At 36.4% G+C, this 25,798-nt stretch overlaps 1 protein-coding gene across 1 annotated transcript; it reads right to left on the bottom strand.

Annotated features, from left to right (window-relative positions):
• Positions 1-3,802: 3,802 nt before the first annotated feature.
• On the bottom strand, positions 3,803-22,832 carry LOC119596235 (cystathionine gamma-lyase-like). Its single transcript, XM_037945404.1, has 7 exons — positions 22,700-22,832; positions 15,863-16,042; positions 15,014-15,095; positions 13,874-14,003; positions 13,452-13,757; positions 13,053-13,285; positions 3,803-3,912 (listed from the first exon to the last, which is right to left on the bottom strand). The coding sequence occupies exons 2-7, from the start codon at positions 16,016-16,018 to the stop codon at positions 3,803-3,805; spliced, it is 1,017 nt and encodes a 338-aa protein (XP_037801332.1). The 5' UTR covers positions 16,019-16,042; positions 22,700-22,832.
• Positions 22,833-25,798: the final 2,966 nt, after the last annotated feature.

The following is a 25,798-nucleotide window of genomic DNA, read 5'->3' as shown; positions in this document are numbered from 1 at the left end:
ATGTATATATATATATATTAATATATATGTCTATATGATATATATATATATTTATATATAATAATATATATATATATATATATATATATATATATATATATATATATATATATATGGTCTCAAGCCCAGATAAATAGAGAGAATGATTACCTAAAAAAAAAAAAAGGTAACACCAGCACTCTCCGTGGAAAGGAACTGGGGACCCTACCACGTACTCACTCCAAGAGCATCACAACATGAAAACTACAATTAAGTATCATGCTGTGACCACAGCGGCTCAGACATGAACCTACCGTATGTATATATGTATGTATATATGTATGTGTATATGTATGAATATATGTATGTATATATGTATGTATATATGTATGTATATATGTATGTATATATGTATGTATGTATGTATGTATGTATGTATGTATGTATGTATGTATGTATGTATTATGTATATATGTATATATGTATATATGTATATATGTATATATGTATATATGTATATATGTATATATATTATATATATATGGTCCAATTTTGAATTCCTTTCTCTTTTGTTAGGTGAACCTTTATGTAAAAGAGATACTTGATTTTTATTTTGTTTTAGAATAATTATGATACATATGAACATTACTGGCTCTTAGATGTAACTTGTCTAAATGGAAAAATGTAAGCTTGAAGAAACTGCATTTGTAAGTGTTTTGTTACCTTGTCACACCTTCAAAGAATTTGACAGTTACATGGTTACTTAGTGTAAGTTTAAGCAAGTGCCTTGTGAGTGGCTCATACTAGGGTTATCCTGAGGGACTTGCCCATCTCTGTTTACTTCCTAAGAACTGAGCTTGATGAGGGACAGAATTTGATTCAGCCCTTGTTCTTTCTATACCACTGGTTGGCAGTTCGTCTGTTAATGAATACAACCAATAGCCTAATTTTCCTATAAACACTTCCTCTGGGTTGTGTTTCCAATTCTTTTTGGCACACTATTAAATAGTTTTGACCCATTATTTCAGAAACTTACACATTTTCCATAATTGGGAAGAATGAGCAATTATCCCAGAAAGATAACATGGTCTTCCCTATATGGAGAGAGTCTTACATTGATTCCCCCGTCTTTTACTTCTCTTGGATCTGGTGCCAAGTTTTCAGTGGTCTTTCATACACATATAATGAGGTATCTTTCTCCGCATCTTTGTAAAGAGAAAGAGACCTGACATGTCAAATTTTTTGTAAAAACTGTATTTTGTGAAACCGTTTTATATGCTTTGGTATGTAAAGTATGCAGAATGCAAGAAAGGTATACAGTCAAGATAAAATATATATGGCTGTTTGCATGTTTTATATTACTCAAATGGAGCCCCAGTTGGAAAATTGTGTAATTATGAAACAGCCTGGACATCAACTTGTACATAGGAACATCAGTATGTAAAGTATATACATTTACACATATTACTGATGCTTTGGAATATCAGGTATATGATCTTTGCAATGTGTGTGTACTCACATTTACAGTTTATCTAACATTTATAAAATGCGGATGCTTCACTGCGAATAGATAATTTCTTTTTATTTATAAGACCATGTATATATTCTTGAATAATATTCATAGTTTCTCAGTATGCAAACAATGCTTAATAAATTAAATAATATTCATGTATCTTTCCTCTCCGACAGCTTGCAAAGCGGCAGTGCTATGGTCACTCTGGTATGCTGAGTTTTTACATTAAGGGGAACAATTTGGAAACCTCAAAGAAATTCTTCAAGCAACTGAAAGTCTTCACACTGGCTGAAAGTCTTGGAGGTTTTGAGAGCCTTTGTGAAAAATTTATAAAATGGCTGAAGGTATGCTCTCTTGATATAGTTTAAAAAATATAGATGTAAAGTCAACTTAACCTACACATGCCTAGATTTCTTTATACTTTGTGCACCACACAGTCAGTCCTTCAGGTGAAAAATTATAAGCAGAGAAGATTTACATTCACCCCCTCCATGCTTTTGGCTGCAGTACACACAAATCACTTTTTCAGGAAATGAAGCTAAAAATACCTTTAAGCCTACTTTAGAGGAGTTGTACCCCCCATAATGAGGGCAGTACAAGCACACAACTGCTTAGGACAAGATTGACAATGATGGCCCAGTTGATTGACATCACCTCTGCTGGATTATGACTTTTTTAGGGACCCAAAGATAATGAAATTATGGGGGCCCCCTTGGAGGGAGCCACCCTCTAACTTACCCACATCCATCTTGAATATTGCAATATATTTCACATTTGTATATCTTGAAGTAACATGGACTGTGGCACCAAATCTCTAATAAATGGCCTCAAACAAGCCCTTTATCTCAAATAAGGGACCACAAACAGGGGCCACTTTTTTAGAATTAGGTTTTCAGACTCCTTTTTGTCTAAAGTTAAATTAATTATTCAGCAATGCAAAGTATTAAAATTATGTACTCATAAAAAAAAATAAAAAATTAAAATCTCAACTCAAGCTGAGAGGCTGCAAATATATCGTAGCTCATAGGATAATCCAACTCAGCACTTGCTAATGCATGAATGGGTTAGCTTATTATTAACAGCAATAAACAAGCTGATCAAAATCTATAAAAGCACTAAATACATGTAATTGCCTAGACATACAAGTATACATACATACATATATACACATGTACACACCTTCACCTACAAACATATAAACACAAACCTGTACACATTCACATGTTTCCATACAAATATCTATAAATGTATACATCCACACACAGAAACGCATACCTTTCAGGCCAATTTATATAAACTTACGGTAATTCACAAAGGCTCTCAAAACCTCCAAGACTTTCAACCTGTTGAAGGACTTTCAAGTGCTTGAGAGAATTTTCTTTGAGGTTCCAATTGTACCCCTTAATGTAAAAACTCAGCATACCAGAGTGCCCATAGCCTGCCGCTTTGGCAAGCTGTCGGAGAGGAAAGATACATGAATATTATTTATTTTGCTTAAGCATTGTTTGGTCATACTGAGAAACTATGAATACTATTCAAGAATATATAACTGGTCCTTATAAATAACAAGAATTATCTATTCGCAGTGAAGCCATCCGCATTTTAGAATGTTTAGATAAACTTTAATGTGAGTACCACACAATGCAAAGATCATATACCTGATTTCCAAGTCAATCCGTAAGATAGTGTAATTATATACTTACCATACTTATGTCCTATGTACAAGTTGTGTCCGGCTGTTTTCATATTCCACAATTTTCCAACTGGGGCTCCATTTGAGTAATATAAAAACATGCAAACAGCCAATATATTTTTGGTCTTGACTGTCTACCTTTCTTGCATTCTGCATACTTTACATACCAAAGCATATAAACACGGTTTTCACAAAATACAGTTTTTACAGAAAAATTTGACATGTCCAGGTCTCTTTCTCTTTACACAGATGCTAGAAAGATACCTCCTTAGATGTGGTATGAAGACCACGAAAACTTGGCACCAGATCCAAGAGAAGTAAAAGACGGTGAATCAATGTAAGACCTCCTCTCCATATAGAGAAGACCATGTTATCTTTCTGGGATAGTTGCTCATTCTTCCCAATTATGGAAAATGTGTAAGTTTCTGACATAATGGGGTTTTTTTTTTCAAAACTATTTAATAGTTGTGCCAAAAAGAAATTGGAAACACAACCCAGAAGGAAAGTGTTTTATAGGAAAATTAGGCTATTGTTTGTATTCCGTTAACAGACGAACTGCCAACCATTAGGTATAGAAAGAACAAGGGCTGAATCAAATTCTGTCCCCCTCATCAAGCTCATTTCTTAGGAGTAAACAGAGATGGCAAGTCCCTCCAGGATAACCCTATAGATCCACTCCCAGAGGCACTTGTCTTACTTACACTAATACTCTGGTAACTGTCAAATTCTTTGTAAGGTGTGACAAGGTAACAAAACACTTACAAATTCAGTTTCTTCAGCTTACATATTTTCCATTTTAGGACAGTTAACCTCTAGAGCCAGTAATGTTTCATATGTATCCATTATTATTCTAAACAAATAAAGAATCAGTAATACCTCCTTTACATTAAAGGTTCACCTGACCAAAGAGAAGGAATTCAAAATTGACCATATCATATAACATATATCATATATCATATATACATATATGAATACCTATATACATATATACATATATACATAATATACATTATATACTATATATCATATATACATATATACAATTCATATAGACATATATACATTATATACATATATACAGTACATACCTACATATATACATACATAAATACATATATAATACATACATATAAACATACATATATAATATCATATATACATCATATATACATACATATATACATACATTTACATACATATATTCATACATCTACACACCATATATACATACTATAATACATACGGTAGGTTCAATGTCTGACAGCCGCTGTGGTCACAGCATGATACTTAATTGTAGTTTTCATGTTGTGAGGCTGCTTGGAGTGATACGTGGTAGGTCCCCAGTTTTTCCTTCCACGGAGAGTGCTCGTGTTAGCCTTTTTTTTTTTTAGGTATCATTCTCGCTATTTATCGTGGGCTTGATACATATATTATATATATATTATATATATATTAGATATAATATATAGTATATATATATATATATCAATAGATATATTAGTATTATATTATATATATATATACAATATATACATATATACATGATATTACATTATATATATATAGATATACATAGATAATATATACATATATACATATATATAGGATATATACATAAATATATATATATATCATATATATAGATATCATATATATATATATATATATCATATATATATATATCATATTATAATATATTATTATATATTATATATATATCATAATATCATATATATATAATATATATATATATCGTTATAATATATATAATATATGTTAATATATATATATATATATATATATTTATAAGATATAATATATATATAGATTATATATAATATTTATATATTATATTATATATAATATATATATATTATATATATTATATATTATAATATATATATATATATTATATATATATATATATTATATATATATATATATTATTATCTATATTTTAGATATATATATTATATTAATATATATAATATTATATGTTATATAGATATATATATATATTAATATATATATATATATATTATTCTTAGATATATATTCTAATTATATATATATATGTATAATATAATATTTTATATATATATATATATATTATATATATATATTATATAGATTATATTATAAAAATAATATTATTATAATAATATTATATATATATATATATATTATATATATATATAGATAGAATGATATATATATATATTTATATATATTATATAATATATATATATATACATATATCCTTATAATATATAATATTATATCTATATATATTAATCTATATATATTATATATATATTATTTATATATATATATATATTATATTATATTAATTTTATATATATATATATATGATAGTATATATTTAGAGATATATTATATATACATATATCATATATATATATATATGAATAGACATATATATAGAGATATATATAATATATATAAATATATATAGAAATATATATAGCATATATATATATACATATCTATAATATATATATATATAGCTATATATATATATTATATAGCGTATATATATATCTACACCTATATATATATATATATTAAATATTGATATATCTATAATATATATATAATATAATATATCATATATATATATATATAGATATATCATAATATTCTATATATATATAATTATCACTATATATATATCATATATTTAATATATATATATATATATATATAATTTATATATATATATTAATTTTATATCGATACTTATAATAATATATATATCAATATATATATATAATATATAATATATATATATATATACCATTATATATATATATATATTATCTAGCATATATATATTATATATATATATTATATATATAATATCATATATTCTTTATATATATGAATATAATCTATATATTATATATATATATATATCTATATATATACCATATCTATATCGTATATATAATATATATATCTATATATATAGTATATGATTAATATATTATATCATATATATGTATATATATATATATATAGGATATATATATATATATAATATATATATCATATATATATATAGATATCAGATAGGGATATATATCTATATATAAGTCTAATAGATATATATGTTTTATATATATATCTATATATATCAATCTATCGTATATCGGGAGGTGCATATATATATATATATCTCTCAATCTCTATATGCTATATCTATCATATCTATATATATCATCTCTATATCATATATATGTATATAATCTATATTCATATTAATATATCTATCTATCTATATCTATATATATCTCATTCACAAATCTATATAATCTATATATCAAGATATATATATATTCTATCTATCTATATATATATATATCTATATCGATATATATATATATATCTTATATGTATATATAGCTCTATAAGTATTGATATATATATATCTATATATATACAGATATATTCTCACTATCTATCTTATATATATATATAATATTATAATCCTATATTTATCTATACTTAATATATATATAATGGTATTAATAGATTATATATATCCTATGTAGATAGCTATAGATATTCTATATAAGATATATCATCTAATATATCTCTCTATATATATATATATCTATCTACGATCTCTCTATCATCTCTTATATCTCTCTCTATATCTATATGATCTATCTATATATTCATATCTCATATATCTCTCTCTACTAATCGCCATCTCGTCCTATAACTATCTATCATATATCTATCATATATTAATATATATCCTATATATCTCATCGTCTATCTATATTATCATATATATTATATATATCTATATATATATCATATATATATATATATATCTCATCTATCCATCTCTAGATATCTAATAGCTCTATCGATCTCTATATCGGGTATATATCTCTCTCTATTCTCTCATCTTCTCTCTCTCTCTCTATCTCTACTATCTCTCATCACCTTCTATATATATATAATATGAATCTACTCTCATCTTCTCTTCTCATATATCTTATCATGCTATCATTATAATCTCTCTATCTCTCTCACTATATATATCTCCTATATATCACTCATCTCTATATATATATGGCTATATCTCTATCTCTGCTATCTTCTCTCTCTCTGATATATATATATCTGCTATATATATCTATGATCTATACTATATATGATCTATATCTATTCTGATATCTCTCATCTGCTCTTATCTCATTATATAGATATATCTATATATCTCTATATCATATCTAGATATATCTACATCTCTCTCTCTCTATTCTATCTATTGATCTAGTTATATATACTGTATATCGATCTTTCTAGTCTCGACATCTCTAATCTCTCTATAGGCTATCTTCTCTTATATCTCATATATTATATCTATCTCTCTATTCCTCTTCTTATCTCTCATAGCTATCTCTATATTAGATCTATATATAATATTCTAGCTCTCTCATCTCTATCTACTCTCAATATATATTATATATATATATACTATATACTCTCTGACATCTCTCATCTCTATATATATATCCTATATATATCTATCATATATCCTATATACGATATATATATCTATTCATATATATCTTCCTCCTATCTCTTATCATCTACGGCTATATCTTATATCGATCTAATATATATCAGTCTCTATCTCTATCATCTCTCTAGTCTCTCTCTCTCTCTCTCTATCTCTCTATATATACTATACTATATTATTCTCTCTCTCCTTCTCTACTATCTATACTCTCAGATTATAGTATCTAGCTATATCTATCATCATATCTTCTCTCGTCTATTCTCTCTCCTCTATCTCCTGCTGCTTCTCATCTCTCTCTTCTCTCTCTCTCTCTCTCTATTCTCTGATATACTCTCAATCTTTCTCTTCTCTCCTATGTGCTCTCTATCCTCTATCTCTCTCCTCTTATGCTCTCTAGTATCCTTGTATCCTCTCAGCTCTCTCTCTCCCTATCAATCTACTCGCTCTCTCTATCTGCTCTCTATCATCTCTATCTGTCTCTCTATCTTCTCTCTATCTCTCTATCTAGCTCTCTATATATCTGCTCTCTCTCTATATATACTCGATCTATATCTATTGACTTAATATATACATACTTTATTATCTCTATATCTTCTCTCTTTACTGCTATATCTATCTTCATTCTATATCTCGATATCTAGCTCATATGATATATCTATACCTTCTCTCTCTCTTCTTATCTCTCTAGCGTCTTCTTATAGATACCTCTTCTCTATATCTCTCTCTCTCTCTTCTCTTATCTCTCTCTATTCTCTTATCTCTCTTATCTATATCTCTCTCTCTCCCTCTTCTCTCTCTTCTTTATCACCTTTCCTATATATCTACTCTCTATCTATCTCTCTCATATCTTATCTGTCATCTCTCTCCTTCTCTCTCTCTCTATCTCTCTCTCTCTATATCTCGCCTATCTCTCTTGTCTCTTCTCTCTCTCTCGTCGCTATGTTCTCTCGTATCTTCTCTCTTCTCTCTATCAATTTATCTTCTCTCGTATTCTCTTCTCCCATATCTCTACTCTCCTCTTTCTATTATACCTCTCTCTCTCTATCTCTCGCATTCACCACCCTCTCTTATCTCTCTTCTGTTTTCTCTGCTCTCTTCTCTCTCTCTCTCTCGTCTCTCTATATCTTTCTGTTTCTCTCCTCGATCTATATCTCTCTATCTCTCTCTCTCTATCTGTTTATCTTCTCTATATATATATGTCTCTTCTCTAGTCTCTCATCGTTCTCTCTATCATAATCCTATGTTTATATATATATCTATCTATATATCTATTCTCTTTTTCTCTCTCTTCTCTCTCTCTCATCGATCTCTCGCTCTCTCCTCTCTCTATCTCTGTTTTCTCTCTATCTCTCCTCTCTCCCCCTCTCTCTCTCATCTCTCTATCTCATCGCCTCTCCTCCTCTCGTGTCTATATCTTCTCTCTATCCTCTCTTCCTCTCTCTTCCTCTCGACTATATCTCCCTCTAGTCTCTCTATCTCTCCTCTCTCTCCTACTCTATCTCCCTCTCTTACTCTCTATCCTTCTCTCTATATCTCGCTCATCTCTCTACTCTTCTATACGCCTTCTCTTTCTCTCTCTCTCTATCTCTCTCTCTCTCTACTCTTTTCTCTCTTATCTCTCTCATCTCTCTCTTATTTCTCTCTTTCTCTCCTTCTCTCTCTCGCTCTCTCTCCTCTCTCTCTCTCTATCTCTCTGGTTCTCTCTTCTCTCACTCCTTCTCTCTCTCTCTCTCTTCTATCTTTCTTATCTCTCTCTCTCTCTCTCTCTCTCTCTCTCTCTATCTCTCTGTTCTCTCTCTCTCTCTCTCTGTGTCTCTCTCTCTACTCTCTCTCTCTCTCTATCTCTATCTTCTCTCTCCTCTATATCTCCGCTCTCTCTCTCTTATCTTTCCCTCTCCTCTCTCTCCCTCTCTCCTCTTCGTCTTATCTCTCTCTATCTCGCTAGCTCTCTCTCTATTCGCTCTCTCTCCTCTCTTCCCCCTCTCTCCTCTCTTATCTCTCTCTCTCTCTATCTCTCTCTCTCATCTTCTATAGCTGCCTCATTCTCTCTCTGCTATATCTCTCCTACTTGCCTCGCTCTCTCCATATCGCGCTCTCTCTCGCTGCTCTGCTCTCTCTCGTCGTCTCTCTCTCTCAATCCGCTCTCTCTGCTCTCTGGCCCTCTTACCTCTCTCTCATCTCCTCGTCTCTTCTCTCGTCTCTCTCTATCCTATGCTCTCTCTATCTTGCTCTCTACTCTATCTATCTCTCTCTCTGCGTATCTCTCTCTTCTAATCTCTCTCTCTATCTCGAGATACGCTCTCTCGCTGCTCTCTCTCTCTCTCGTGCTCTCGATCTCTCTGGGCTTTCTCTCTCTCTCTCTTCTTCTCGCCCTCTCTCTGCTCTCTCTCTCTCTCTCCTCTCTATCGCTCTCTCTCTCTCCTCTCTCTCTCTCTCTCTTCTATCCTCTCTCTCCTCTCTGCTCTCTCCCTCTCTCTATCTCTCTCTCTCCTCCTATCTACTCATCTCTATCTCTTACTCTCTCTCTCTCTCTCTCCCTCTTTATCTTATCGATCTCTCTCTATCTCTCTCTCCTCCTCTCTCTCTCTCTTTCACTTACAACCCATCTCTCTCTCCGCTCTCTCTCTCTTCTCCTCTCTCTCTCTCTATCTCTCTCTCTCTCTCTCATCTCTCCGCTTCTCTTCTCGCTCTCTCTCTCCTCTCTCTCTCTCTATATCTTCTCCTCTCTCTCTCTCTCTCGCTCTCTGCTCTCTCCTCTCTATCTCTCTATATCTAATTTGCTCTCTCCATCCCTCCTCTCTCTCTCTATCTATATTCTATCTCTCTCTTCTCCCTATGCCTCCTCTCTCTCTATAACTCTAATCATATATATATATCTCTATCTCTATATATCATATTATCTATCTATCCTGATATCTTCTCTAGCTCTCTCCTATATCCTCTCTCTGCTATCAAATCTATATATCTATATCTCGCCTCTCCTAGATATATAGATATATCTCTCTCTCTATGTCTATATCTCTCTCTCTCTCTATCTCCTAGCTATATATATATCCTATCTATCTTATATATATTATATATCTCTCTATACCCTCTCTCGATATCTATCCTATATATCTATCTTATCTTCTATATCTACAACTCTCATATATCCCTCTCTTGCTCCTTACTATACTATCTGAGATCGAGATAGTATATCTACTATCTATATCTCTCTACGCATTATCTTCTCTCTATCTCTATCTCTCTCTCTCCTTCGCTCTTCTCGCTTCTATCCTCTCTGCTCTCTCTCTCTATCTCTCTCTCTCTCTCTATCCTCTCTCTCCTCGCTCTCCTATCTCTCTCCTACTCTCTCTCTTGCTATATCCTCTCTCTCTCTCTCTCTCGCTCTCTCTCTCTCCTTCTCTAGTCGTTCTATCTCTCTTCTCCTCTCTCTCTCTACGTTCTCTCTCTCTCTATCTCTGTCTCTCTCTCTTACTCGCTCTCTCTATCATCTCTCTCCTATTCTCTGTCTCCTCTCTATCTCTATCTCTCTCTCTCTCTCTCCTCTCTCCCCCTCTCTCTTTCTCTCCTCTCTCTCCTCGCTATCTCTCGCCTTCCTCTCTCTCTCTTCTCTCGCTCATTTCTCTCTTCTGTTTCTCTCTCTCTCTTCTCTCTTCATATCTCTATCTCTTCTCAGTCTCTGTTTTTTATCATATATCTCTCTTCTCTCTCTCTCTGGCTCTCTATCTTGTCGCTAGATGTTTTCTCATATCTCGTTCCTATCTCTCTCTCTATCTATTCTCTGTTATATTCTCTCTATTATTATCATGTTTCTTCTCTCTCGCTCTCTCTCTCTTAGATCTATAGCTCTCTTCGGGTTTCTCCTCATATCTCTCTCTCTATCTCTCCTGCACCCTCTCTCTCTCTCTCTCTCTCTCTTCTAGCTTCTATCTCCACATCTATCTATTCTTCTCTATCTCCTCTTCTCTCTCTCTCATCATTCGCTCTGTTTTCTCTCTGCCTCTCTCTCTCTATCTCCCTCTCTTAGATATTCTCTATGATCTCTCTCTATATCTCTCTATCTCTGTGCAAGTATCTCTATATCCCTATCTTCTCTCTGTCATCTCTATCTATCTCTTCGCTCTAAGCCCGATATTATATTAGCTATCCTCAATCTCTTATCTTCTCTATTTGCCTTCTCTCCGCATCTCTCTCTTCCTCTATATCTTCTCTCTACTCTCTCTACTTCTTCTCTCTCTCTCTCTCTCTTCCTCTCTCTCTTCTCTCTCTCTTCCTGCTCTCTCTCTCTCTCTCTACTTCTCTCTCTGGCGCTCTCTCCTCTCTCTCTCTCTCTTCTAATTCTCTTCTCTCTACTCTCCTCTCTCTCTCTCTCTCTCTATTCTCTCTCCTTCTCCTGTTTCTACTCTCTCTCATCTTCTTCTCTCCTCCTCATCTCTCTCTCTGTTCTCTCCTCTCTCTATCTCCTCTCTCATCTCTCTCTCTCTCTACTCTCTCTCCCCTCTTCTCTCTCTCTACTTCTCCCCTCTCTGCTTCTCTGTTCTCTCTCTCCTATCTCCTCTCTACTGCCACCTCTCTCTCGTCTGTTCTCTCTCGTTCTTCCTCCTCTCTCTCTCTCTCTCTCTATCTATCTCTCTCTCTCTCTCTATCATCTCTCTATGTCTCAACATCTATATCATCTCTCTCTCTCTCTCCCCCTCTCTCTCTCTCTATATCTCTCTATATCTATATATCTCTCTCTATCTCTCCCTTCTCCTTCGTCAATATCGACCTATATCTCTCTATTATATTCTCTTCTACTCTATCTCTCTCTCTCTCTCTCTATCTCTCTTCTCTCTTCTACTCCTGATCTCTTCCATCTCCTCTATCCCTCTCTCTATCCCTATCTCTCTCTCTTCCCTCTCTCTCCCTCTCTCTCTCTCTGCCTCCTCTCGTCTCTATATCCCTATTCCATCGATATCTTCATCCCGCTCTCTCTCTTTCCCCCTATCTATACTCTTCTCCCCGACTTATCTCTATATATCTTCTATATCTATAGATACCTCTCTCCTCCCTCTCTTCCTCTAGATCCCGCTCCTCTCATCATCTATCTCTCTCTCTAACTATATAGGCCCTATATATACCTCCTCTACCTGCTCGCTCTATCTCTCTCTCTCTCTCTCTTCTCTATCTCTCTCTCTCTATATGTATATATCTCATATCTCTCTCTTCGCTCTCCTCTCTCTCTTCTCCTTTCCTCTCTTTTCTTTTCTTTTCTTTTCCTTTCTTTCCCGATCTCTCTTCCCCCCTTTCCAAATCTCCCAGGCTTCTTGCCCTCCTTACCTCATGTTGAGGGTGAGAGGGAAGTCCAGGATGAATGACTTTTTCAACACATGGGTGGCCCTCTAAGAACCTGGCTACAGCAAAGCCATTCTTCATATGCTGCTCCATCCTTACAGCCAGTGTCTTCAGAGACCGGTTCAACAGATAGCAATCGAAGGGAGAAGGAACTGGTCCAATGGCGTTCTGGAGGAACCGCAGTCTCTCGTGCAAATCATCACTGGATTGAAGTAAATCTAAGTTATTATAAAAACAAATTGCTGTGAAAACAAAATTGTAACTCCAGTTTGTGTGAAATATAGACAATAATGGTAAGAATTTCTGCCCATTTATACATTTACTTACTGAAATCCCAAGAGAGATACTAGAGGCAAATATAAAAGTACCTGTTTGTACAGACAGCTCCCATGATAACATCAGTATGTCCATTCATGTACTTTGTGCAAGAGTGTAGTACAAGATCAGCTCCAAACAGGATGGGGCGTTGGAAATATGCTGACATAAAGGTGTTGTCTACAACCAAGAAGGTGTTCTCTCGTGGTTTGACAAGAGCAGCTACAGCAGCAATGTCAACAAGCTTCAATGTTGGGTTGGTGGGAGTCTCAATCCAGACCATCTTCGTGTTGTCTTTAAGTGCATCAGCAACATTCTTGACATCAGTTGCATCCACAAAGGTCACTTCAATACCCATTCTGCAGAAAGAATCATAAATATCTATAGAAAAAAACTCAAACTGTGCCAATTTTCTTTTTAAAAAATAAGCTTTATAAAAATCATAATACAAGCCACAATCAAAAATTTGAAATACCTAGAAGCCACACGGCGGAAGTAACGGTTGGTGCCGCCATACAGGTCATCCATGGAAATCACATGATCCCCAGCTGACAGCAAGTGCGTGATGGTGGTTGTCGCAGCCAACCCAGAGGCAAAGGTTATACCTATATTGGATAAAGTGGATGAAAGACTGTATTCAGTACAGGTTCTTTAGAGATTTTTAGAGATTTATTCATTAACTTTAGACAAAGAATTTTACAGGGAAAGAAGGAAAAAAATATATATATATTTACTACCCTGGCTACCTGCTTAGATGTGGACAATCATGACTACAGAACTTTACATGTATTTGACTAGTACAGTATTCTGCGATTGTAACTGTACACGACAAAATGAAAAATACAAGTCATATCAAGCAAAAATATATCAGCTACATATACTAGGATAGAAATGTGGTGAATGCACATCCACGATTTTGCCATACAACACTGACAGTATCAGATTTTAACAGAAAATAGACAAGAATATAAATGTACTTGCACACCTATGGTTCAACATGACAAAGTGCACACACACAAAAATGAAAAGGAGATAAGGCAAAATGATGCTGCATAGATTTCTCAACCACTACTGATTATATATTAGTGTAATTATTAGATTTTTAATATTTGTACACTGGAAGTGAGCACTGCATTTTTTTAAATGTTTATATTTATATCTAGATCTATATAGTCATTAAAATACATAAAGCAAATCTGGTTTTCAATATAAAAAGAAAACACTAAAGCTATCTAAAAAATGTCAAATTATTTAGAGAAATTTGTATGCATGAGAAGCCCCTTAGGCTTCTAAAGTTAAAGAATATTTATTCAACAATACTTGTATCAGTATACAAGAAACTGTATATGATTAAAATCTCAGTGTATAATAGTTATTAACAATATTATTATTGTACTTTCATGAAACTTATTTTCTGGAACTCATATATATCCATATTCAAACTTAGACTATATTCAAATACTGTCTTTTAGTACATGTGACACAGCATACTAAAATCAATGGACATGCAATATATAAAATCATAAAGCCAAATTGTGAAACAATGTTACAGTTAAATCCATTTCAATATCAATGAATAAATGAACAAAATAAAAACTTCTCCAGAAATGCTTACAGTGTTTGGCTTCCTCTGTTGCTGCTAGACATTTCTCCACACAGTTTCTTGTTGGGTTACCAGAGCGACCGTACTCAAATGCCTGTTGGTAAGAAATACATTATATGTACTGCTTTCTACTATTTCTACTCTCCTGAATGTGCTACTGGCATTAAAGATTTACGCATAAAAATCAATGAAAATAAACTCTATATCACATTAATACTATCCAGGAGTAAGCATTAATTCATATATACTTCTCAAACTATTAGCCCAGGGGTGCCAAACAAGCAGCCTGCCACACGTTTTTTTTCTATTAATGTGTTTTTGTAAGGAATGAAATAGCCTCCTACATTTTCATATCAACCACATAGCTGTTATTCTCATTGACTCAAGATTATTTGGCCCCCTTACTGTATACTAAAGGTAAATGAGTTTGACAGCAGTGCATTAGTGTATCAACAACTATGACTCATTCTAACTCCAAAGTAGTAAAGTGTAAATCCTAAGCACACACTTGGTAAGATACAGGGAAGGCAATTGCAGAGGATTAGACTGAGCATCGTGCTTCCAAGGTATTTTTGATAATTATTTACTTCATATTCATGAAAAGTGTGGTCAATATCCATCTACATATGCAGCATTGCTGGATTCTTCTTTTAAACAGATCAATTATCTTTACAAAAGTTTGTAACCAGTCACTTGGAATAATGTAGGGACTTGGCTGCCATCATACACAAATGATGGGACAGAATCACAAATCCTCTAGTATTACAAGAAATGGATGATTTTTTTCCCTGTAAAAATACAGAATGGATTACATGGAACATTTCTTTTAAACATCAACTTCTGCAAACATCTACCACAAACCTTAAAATCTGCTGGGCCATCCTGCTTGAAAGTTGTGGCCATGGAAATTGGAGGAACAACTGCCATGGAGTTCCACTGCTCCGGCTCATTGCCTTCGTGGATGGCACGAGTGGCAAAATTCGGGTCATTTTTCAGGTAGCCAATTTCTTCTGCCATTTTGATCTAGCTGTTAATGGAGTTCTGTGGAAAAATAGAAATATGTAGACACAGCAATACACCACTTTTTTTTTTACTTAATCTAATTAGTCTAACACCCTTGGGTTATTTTTGGTAATTACTCTGTATGTGACTGATTACAATCAAGAACATTTGTAGGAGCGTGCATGTGCACGCGTCGACGTCGGCCTGTGCGCGCGTGCACGCGTCGACGTCGGCCTGTGCGCGCGTGCACGCGTCGACGTCGGCCTGTGCGTGCGTGCACACGTCGACGTCGGCCTCTGTGTGTGAGCACGCGTCGACATCGGAGTGAGTGAGTGAGTGAGTGAGTGAGTGAGTGAGTGAGTGAGTGAGTGAGTGAGTGAGTGAGTGAGTGAGTGAGTGAGCGAGCGAGCGAGTATGGGTGCATGGGCTAGCGCTGACACAAGCGTCTACTTCGGCTGGTGTTTGTTCGCACGCATCACCATCGGCGTCAGCTATTAGGCGTCTGCATGCGTTGCCGTCGGCGTCAGCTATTGCGTGCGGGCTTGCAAGCGTTGGCGTTAACGACTAGTGCGCGTGCACTCATCTGCGTGAGTCTGTTCGTACATCCTAGTGCGCCTGGGTGTGCGTTGAATTATTTTCTCGATCTAAAATTTTGCCAGACTTTAAAAGAAAACCGGTAGTCAGAGATTTGACTTGTTGATTAACGATCGGTAAACACTATTATCGAGTACCTTGAATTTGTATTTTTTACAAGGATCTTTGTAACCGAGTCAGCAAAAAGCTATATAATAATTAAGATCAAATTCAGTGACAGGATCGAGCTAGAGGACCACATCCTAGAGTAGCCACAGAGCCTCGTTTTGCTCACGAATGGCTTGATAATAAATATGTCGGAAAGCAATAATAGAAAAAATACATACTGTAAATGATAGGCATATCTCAGAAAATCTCATAAGCAAATAAAACGTGAAAGAAATGTTTAACCTATGATTTCATGCCATGTAACGATTAAGATTACATTCAATTAGATATTACCAAACGGTTATAATAGTGTTTACGGAGATCTAATAAAAATAATAATATATATCATTTAATATACCGCTGCCCCCGCTTTGTGAAACCAACCTTCCTCGCAGTGCGTCTCGGAGGTTGACCACGCTGAGCTTAGGCCGGGAATCTAATCAAAGGCGGCATTACAAGGACACCGCCCATGTCCCGATCAGGGGCGTCTTCATGCGGACGACGAGATGAGGATCAGCCAGATATGCGAAGATGAACCTCTCCCGGGCTATGCCTATGATGGAGGCCCGGCCTGTGCCGACTGATTCCGACTCGATTAGTGTGTCAACTGGTGCTGAGTCGACTGAGTGTAGTCCTTTACCCGCTGTGGTGCTGAGTCGACTGAGTGTAGTCCTTACCCACTTTGGTGCTCAGTCACAGCAGTAACCTCCAGGCGACAATTTCAACTTCTCGCGCCCGGGCGAGGTGCGGACCGCCGACCCCCAGATGAGAGAGCGAGGCCGGAGGCTCACACAATGAGATAATCAAGGTCTATATATACTTGTATGGACCTTGGAGACAATATCCTATTCTAATCATTGGTTTACACCCACGACCCACAGTTTCCTTTTCTGGCAGTTAATACGCTACCCTTTCCATTAATTTAAAAACTGACTACATGCTAGATTTGGAAATGGAGATTCTAACACACTGAAGAAGCTATATATATCCATACTTTTCATACACGAAGTAACGATGTTACGTCTCTCTATTTGCCGTGCTTACATTTTGAAGGATTGCTTTTTATTCTGCATGCATTTATAAGAATTGAATTTGGTGTTTGGTTTATTTGATACTCTGCATTTGTATGTGCCTTACAAACTTTGTTGTTATTGGTGTTGTTACAATAAATGTGAAGGCGTCAGGTGTGACAAGGGAAATTCCTTTTCTACTCACTAATATCAATAAATCCTTATCTGGATTTTATCTGGATTGGAAGTTAAGGGTGATTGCATTCTTCTATCGATATGCTTTCCACGCATGCATGTCAGGAAAACAAATGCTTTCAATGCTGAACATTGCAAACCGCTTGCTGGCACGTATTTTGTATAAGTTTGTACAAATACCTGTTCATAAGTGTGACCTGATATAAAATACGTTTGGCAGGGCAGACTAGTTTATCAATTATTATAGTCAATCAATTTTTCGCTTGGATACTAGCTCAGCCTTGAATATCAACTTGTTTTTTAATAATTTTTTTCAACATAAGCGGCATTTCCCTATCAGCAGGGTAATAAATTTCCTATCAGTTAATTAAACACCAGGATCTGGCAAAAGTCACCATGAACCTATATCATCTGACATTAGAATGGTTCCTTCCTTGTCCCTCTTTCCCCCCTATCATCCCTGCCATTATTTTGATTATCCCTTTCCTCGTCTTTCTCCTCCCCTCTTTCTAAACCCCTTCATCTCCCTTATTCCCACTATCATCATTTCCTTACTCTCATCATGCAGCGTTTCTTGTCGTTCATTCAGCCAAGGTCACGGATTGCCTTCTTGGTGACAGGTTCAGCTGGAGATTTAAGATTTCAGTTCGTTTCAGTTCAACTAATCTGAAAAGCCATATATCTATCCGCTGTTTTTCTTATCTGCAATTTCGTTCATACAGTTCACCTAAGTGAACCAGCTATGCTGAGGGAAAAAAAACATGAACAGCTGCTTGCTTTAACCCCAAATTTACCCTTTTTACAGTCTACAATATGCAAGATTGACAAGACTCGCCAAAGAAAGAATTATCCAGAATTACCCCCTGCATTTCTGCAACTTCTCACGTGATCTGCTTGTGAAGCAATTTCAAGCAATTTGAAGAGAAAGAGCGGTTTACGGGGTGGTTATTCTTCCTCTCAACCACATGCGCACTACAGAATGACGAACACTTTTCCTTCCTGATAAACTCGAACCTCGTCTTACTTTCTTCATTTTGTTGTTTCTTGGCTTTCGTCTCCGTGCATGAGTAACAATCTAACAAATTAAACGAGGGGAAAAAAGAAAATCTTCAATCACAAACAGCGACTCAAAGCTTCAAATTCTCGATCGAACTTGTGTCCCTAACTCCACGCCACAAAATTAATTCAACAATCTAAGTTCCCGTGACTGGGCGGCCCCAAGGGAAGGGCTGACAGGGGGCTCCGTCCCCAACACCCCTCGACGCTGTCTTCACCTCGGTACGCTCGGCAAGACGGAGCTGAAACTCGTGACCATCCAATGGACTTAGGCTTTTGAACGGCGCCTTCCGCGATCTTTCGTTTTCCTTATTTGCAGCGTTACCGTTCGTGTCTGCAAATTATATCTTGTAGCAACGACTGCAACTTTTTGTCCTCTACAAGAATATCACCTTCCATTCGCCTTAGCTCAGTGCGTTCATGCCGTAAAGATTAACCGGATTCTCTAACATTGAATATACCTTAAATAGGCCAATCCGCTTCCTCCTCCTCTCTTAATGCTTAGTAGAATCGGTCGTCGACAGAATACCATTACGCACTTGAACAGACTACTAATCACCTGATAGTTGTTAAGGAGGAGAGCTAATTAGGCCAGTGTTTGGTACTAATTAGGTGCTACTTCTTTCGGTAAATAAACCGGTGTGTTGATCTGACATAACAAAGAAGCAATTTCGGGGACTTCATCCGGGACACTTAGACTCGCTCAGGCTTACATAATTACATAATGTATGATTGTGCATGTGCATTTGTGTGTGTGTGTGTGTGTGTGTGTGTGTGTGTGTGTGTGTGGGTGTGTGTGTGTGTGTGGGTGTGGGGGGTGTGTGTGGGTGTGGTGTGTGTGTGTGTGTGTGTGTTCTGTTGTGTGTGTGGTGTGTGTGTGTGTTTGTGTGTGGTGTGTGTGTGTGTGGTGGGTGGGTGTGTGTGTGTGTCTGTGTGTGTCCTGTGTGTGTGTCTGTGTGTGTTTCCTGTGGTGTGTGTCTGGGTGGTGTCCTTGTGTGTGTGGTGTGTGATGTGGATGTTTGTGTGCAGTGTTGTGTGTGTGTGCATTTGTGTGTTTGTGCATTTGTGTGTGTGTGTGTTTGTGTGTATTCGCCGTGTATGTAATTTGTATGCGCGTGTATGTATTTGTATGCGCGTGTATGTATTTGTATGCGCGTGTATGTATTTGTATGCGTGTGAATTTGTATGCGTGTGAATTTGTAAGTACGTTGGTGTATGTGTGTGAATATGTATGTGCATGTGAATATGTATGTGCATGTGTACGTGTACGTGCAAATGTTCATTTGTATATCGGTGCGTGTCTGCCCGTCTGCGTGTCTGCCCGTCTGCGTGTCTGCCCGTCTGCGTGTCTGCCCGTCTGCGTGTCTGCCCGTCTGCGTGTCTGCCCGTCTGCGTGTCTGCCCGTCTGCGTGTCTGCCCGTCTGCGTGTCTGCCCGTCTGCGTGTCTGCCCGTCTGCCGTTGTCTGCCCGTCTGCGTGTCTGCCCGTCTGCGTGTCTGCCCGTCTGCGTGTCTGCCCGTCTGCGTGTCTGCCCGTCTGCGTGTCTGCCCGTCTGCCCGTGTGCGTGTCTGCCCGTGTACGTGTCTGCCCGTCTGCCCGTGTACGTGTCTGCGTGTCTGCCCGTGTGCGTGTCTGCCCGTGTACGTGTCTGCCCGTGTACGTGTCTGCCCGTGTACGTGTCTGCCCGTCTGCCCGTGTACGTGTCTGCCCATCTGCCCGACTTTCAATTTACATTTTTATTCTTAGATTTTTGCCTTTTTTACACCTACTAAAGGGAAGGGTCAGCTAACTTCTCGCCCCCCCACCACCAACACCACCTACGAAGTTCTCGGCAAAGGTATACACGGAGGTGGAGGTAGGCCAAAGTAACTGTAATCTAAATATAACAAAAACAAGATTGCCTCCATTAAATGCAACATCATGATTATAATACCAAATCATGATTGCTTATCATTTAATATAAAATATTCATGATTTTTGCATGGCAACGATAAAGCATCTTGTTATCCACCAAGTACTCCAAGACGTCAAAACCCATTATAAATGGACGACTCACCTTGGGATCCTCCCATTTTCAGGGTAATCTTTTACCTAATCCACGTCACAAACGTTATTCAACAAATAAAATTGCCGGGACTGGGCGTGCACTTCAGACTTTACCCCCCAACCCCCCGGCAAACATTGTCTTTACCTCGGTATGCTCAGCAACATAAGAGTTGAAACTCGGGAGCACCGTGTGGACTTGGGCTGTGAACGGTGCCTTCCACGATCTTTTTTCCTTTATTTGTGGCGTTCCCGTACGTGTCTGCGGATTATTTCTTGTACCGGCAACAAATTTTTGTCCCCTAGAAGAACTCATCTTCAATTTGCCTAAGCCTAGTGTGTCCATTCCGTAAAGATTAACCCTGCATCTTTCTCAGGGATGGTAGGACAGTCCCGGAGATTTCATGCGAAGAGAATGTTATCTAACGTATCATGTGTGTCTGTGTAATTGGATCTGAGATGTATTATGGCATCTGTGCGTCTGTGTAACGGTTCGTCTTTGTAGCTGTCAAATTTATGTGCTTGCGTGTGCTTGCATGGTCGTGGTTATGCGTCTGTGGTAATGTCTGTCATTGGGTCTGTATGTGCATACCTATGTGTGCGCGCGTGTACGTGTCTGAATGTATGAGCATCTGTGTCTGTATGTGTACGTCTCTGTCTATCAGTGTCTGTGCGCGTCTGTATATGCTTATTCATGACTCTGTCGGCCTTGCAGACGCAGGCATTCTTATCTCGCTTATCTCTTCATCCACGTATTTCCAGATGTCTTTTTAAGCTTTTATTTTTTTCCCAACCTTATCTCCACCTCCCAAATTTCTCTTCTTTCCCGAGACCGCTGGAGGTAAAATAGCTTCCATATTTGGCGCGACAGACAATAAATAAAAGATAACTATCGCGCATACGCAGGCGAAGTCTACGAAGTACACGCCCTTGCCAAGCCCCCTCCCTCAGCCAATCAGACACAGGCACTATTGTTCAGCAACCAATCACTGAGAGGCTGACGTCTTCACCAATCATAATCTAAATCATATAAAACTTGCATACTCATTGGCTGAAATTCAACGGCGGCTTCCATGCTGTTTGCTCGTCAATTATCCCACAATAATATTCACCAATTCTACAAATCAGATGATTGTAATTATGTAGTAGTTATTACTATTTTTAGACTTCATTAAACCAGATGAACTTGCAAAGTGCAAATAAAATAACAAGAAACTATAATCTATTTCTCCCTGATATTTTAACGTCAGAATAAACTTCTTTTCCGCATGTCTTAATTTGTAGTTACTGTCAATGGGAAAACTTCTACTGGCCGGTGAAATAGACATTCTCTTACTGTTTGCAAGGTTTCGATATTGCACGTGACATACCATGTACATCAACATTCCACATCTATTTATCTTCCGCGCTCATATAATTATTTCATATCCATCTACTACTCGCTTCGTCTCGCAACACATTTGGCCCACTAAAAATACAGCAGTCAACATGACAGAAATCCCACAAACTTACCACGATACATAAACTTAGCGTCAACATATCACACAGCCTCTAATGACTACCAACATCCACCGTCCTATCCAGTGACTGTCCTTCCGTACTAATAACTCAAACCTCAGTTAATGTAATGAAAAATAAACAACCCTCCGTACCTGCCGTGTGGGTTGCGTCCGTCTGCAGCAAGACCCGCTGGGGATGTGATCGTCTGCACTGTCCAGCTTCCCCTTCCACCCGACGCACGGACGCACGCACGCACGGGGGGAGCCGGAAACCCTCGCTTGACGAGAAAAAGTAGTCGTACGTTGGGGGTTGTGTCAGTGGGTATTGTGGTTATTTGTGTTTGATGTGGTGTTTGAATTGCGTGGGTTGAAAGAAATAGAGTTAGGTGTATGTCGGAATGTTTTGTCTTTATTTGCAATATTGATTTTTTTTTATAACAAGTATGTGCGGCATTGCCTCGAACATCAGCCGCGTAAACGTCGTAGTACAATCGTTGTGAACATTTTTTACATTTAAGATGTGTTATTATAAGCATTTCCTTGTGATCTTGACACGTTTTATGCATCTAAACAAGAATGACACCCCCCAAGACTCCACGTGTTTCTTCGAGCAACACTGGGGTTAGTCATCGTACATCGGCAACAAGGAACGGACGTGTACAAAATAGAACGTGCCACATATTAAATAACAGAATTAACTATCGGATAATGGACTATGTTTTCATATTGTAATAATGCAGAGCCAAGCTATCTTATCGAGACATGATTTATTACCTAGGCAGACTGTTAATACTACTAAACATTCATTTCTATTCGTAATCACAATGATGCAATGTACAGTCGAAAAGCGAGGACAAGGATGTTGTCCTAATATAAACTGTTATCTGAGCAGTTCAGTTTATTAAATGTTAATGTAGATTGCGTTCTTCAAAATGTGAAGTAAACAGCTGCTATTTTTTGTTTTTGCTTCCATAGCAACATTACACATTATTTAAATGTGGAAACTTATTGAAAAATGGAATAGACTTCTTTTACCTATTAATACAAGTAAAAATAAGTATAAAATTAGATGATAAAGGCAGTTCAGAAGCAAATACACTTATTAAATTCAAGGGTAGCTAATTTTACCTCCCACATTTCGTAAAGACGTCACTCTGCCTAGCCAGCCTGCCTTTACCAGGGAGTGCCAAGGGTTATGCTATGCGTACGCGAGGCTGCGTTTCCATTCAAAATTATCAATGTTTTCTTCTTTTCATTTCTTGTTTTTGTTTTCGTCTTATGTATAATACAAAAATAGACACATAGATACGTAAATAAAAAAGGAGATACTGTGTTTGTGTGTGTGTGTGTGTGTGTGTGTGTGTGTGTGTGTGTGTGTGTGTGTGTGTGTGTGTGTGTACGTATGTATTTGTGCGTATGTATGCGCACGCACTCACGCGCGCGTGCATACACACAAACACACACACACACACACACACACACACACACACACACACACACACACACACACACACACACACACACACACACACACTCACACTCACACTCACACTCACACTCACACTCACACACACACGCATACACACACACACACACACACACACACACACACACACATATATATATATAATATATATATATATATATATATATATATATATATATATGTATGCATATGTGTATGTATATAAAAATATAGACATGCATATATACATACATATATGCATGTGCATATACATATATATATATATATATATATATATATATATATATATATATATATATATATATATATATATATGTGTGTGTGTGTCTGTGCGTGTATGTATGTTTGTAGGTATGTATATGTATATACTATGTATATACACACGCTCAAATACAATAATACGATTTTCGTGGAAGACAGACTGCTTAACAAAACAAGTAGATTGACATCGAAGACCAAACACTCACTGACACAGAAAATATATCAGATAATGCAAGTCCGTGGGGAAGCATCAGAGAGCGAAAAATCTGAGTTACAATAACGTTCGCAAAACACGGCTATAAAACTACAATATCTCAGGACAGCTGCCACCATTTAAAAAACGACGTTGTTATAAGATGTTACATGTGTTAGAAGTATTTGAGACATGTATCCTCCGACAGCCGTATATGGGCATGTGTTTATTGAACATAGATGGCCTAAAAAGAGCAGCGCGATTGATTACTTGAAGAGTAGCTAGCTTGCAGACATATGTGTATAATGTGTATAATGTGTGTGTGTGTGTGTGTGTGTGTGTGTGTGTGTGTGTGTGTGTGTGTGTGTGTGTGTGTGTGTGTGTGTGTGTGTGTGTGTGTGTGTGTGTGTGTGTGTGTGCATACAATATATAAATATATATGTGCCTGTATATGGGTGTGTGCGTCAGTGTTTGTCCATACAGAGAATGTAAACTATTAACAAAAATCAAACTCTGGAACACGGAGCTTTTCATAAAAAAATTTAGACTCGATATCCTGTAGGTCGCTGAGCCATTTTGTTATCTTTTGCAAGAATTATAGTACTAACTATAAAGTTTAATTAACAAATGAATGATATATTTTATAACGTAAATCCATTGCTGACTCCCTTTTTTGCTTGCTATCATGTCATAAATGAACAAATGGCAATAGATTAAATCAATGGAAAGGGAATGAAATCGTCAATTTCTTTAAAAAGAAGGAAAAAAATCTAGTTTCATACGACAGGGTATGATTTATTTGCTGCTCTGATGGCGACAAGCTTTTTCACTCATTGCTTTTCTCTCTTAGTCCCGTGCATGCGCTATACTACCATAAAGTACATTTTCCCCTTCAACATGAGCCCAAGTTCTGTTTTCTACGACAAATAATAAGCTTGTCACAACTTTAACGTTAGAAAATATTCCCATACAGTTCAGGGTCCCAAAGTTCTATTTAATTACCCTAAGAACAACGACAATGTAGAACAAGTCTAGACCAGGTTCGCGACGTTAAACGGGAGTGTGTTCCAAGAACTGCTATTGAGAAATTATTTAGATATTTAGAATATGATAACAGCATATAAATGAAGTCCGATATTTGTCGTAATACACCACCTTTGGCCCTTTTTTTATTATTTTTTTTCTGGAATGTACGTTGAATGGACTATAAAAAAAACTTTCTCTAGCGTCCAGAGCAATGGTTCTTAAGCTTTTTAGAGTCACGCCTTTGAGAATCTGATGACACCAGTTTGTCTGTTCGTACAATACATAG

Source organism: Penaeus monodon, chromosome 37 (genome assembly GCF_015228065.2).
Source record: "Penaeus monodon isolate SGIC_2016 chromosome 37, NSTDA_Pmon_1, whole genome shotgun sequence".
NCBI lineage: Eukaryota > Metazoa > Arthropoda > Malacostraca > Decapoda > Penaeidae > Penaeus > Penaeus monodon.
This window is presented reverse-complemented; position numbering and strand designations above follow the sequence as displayed.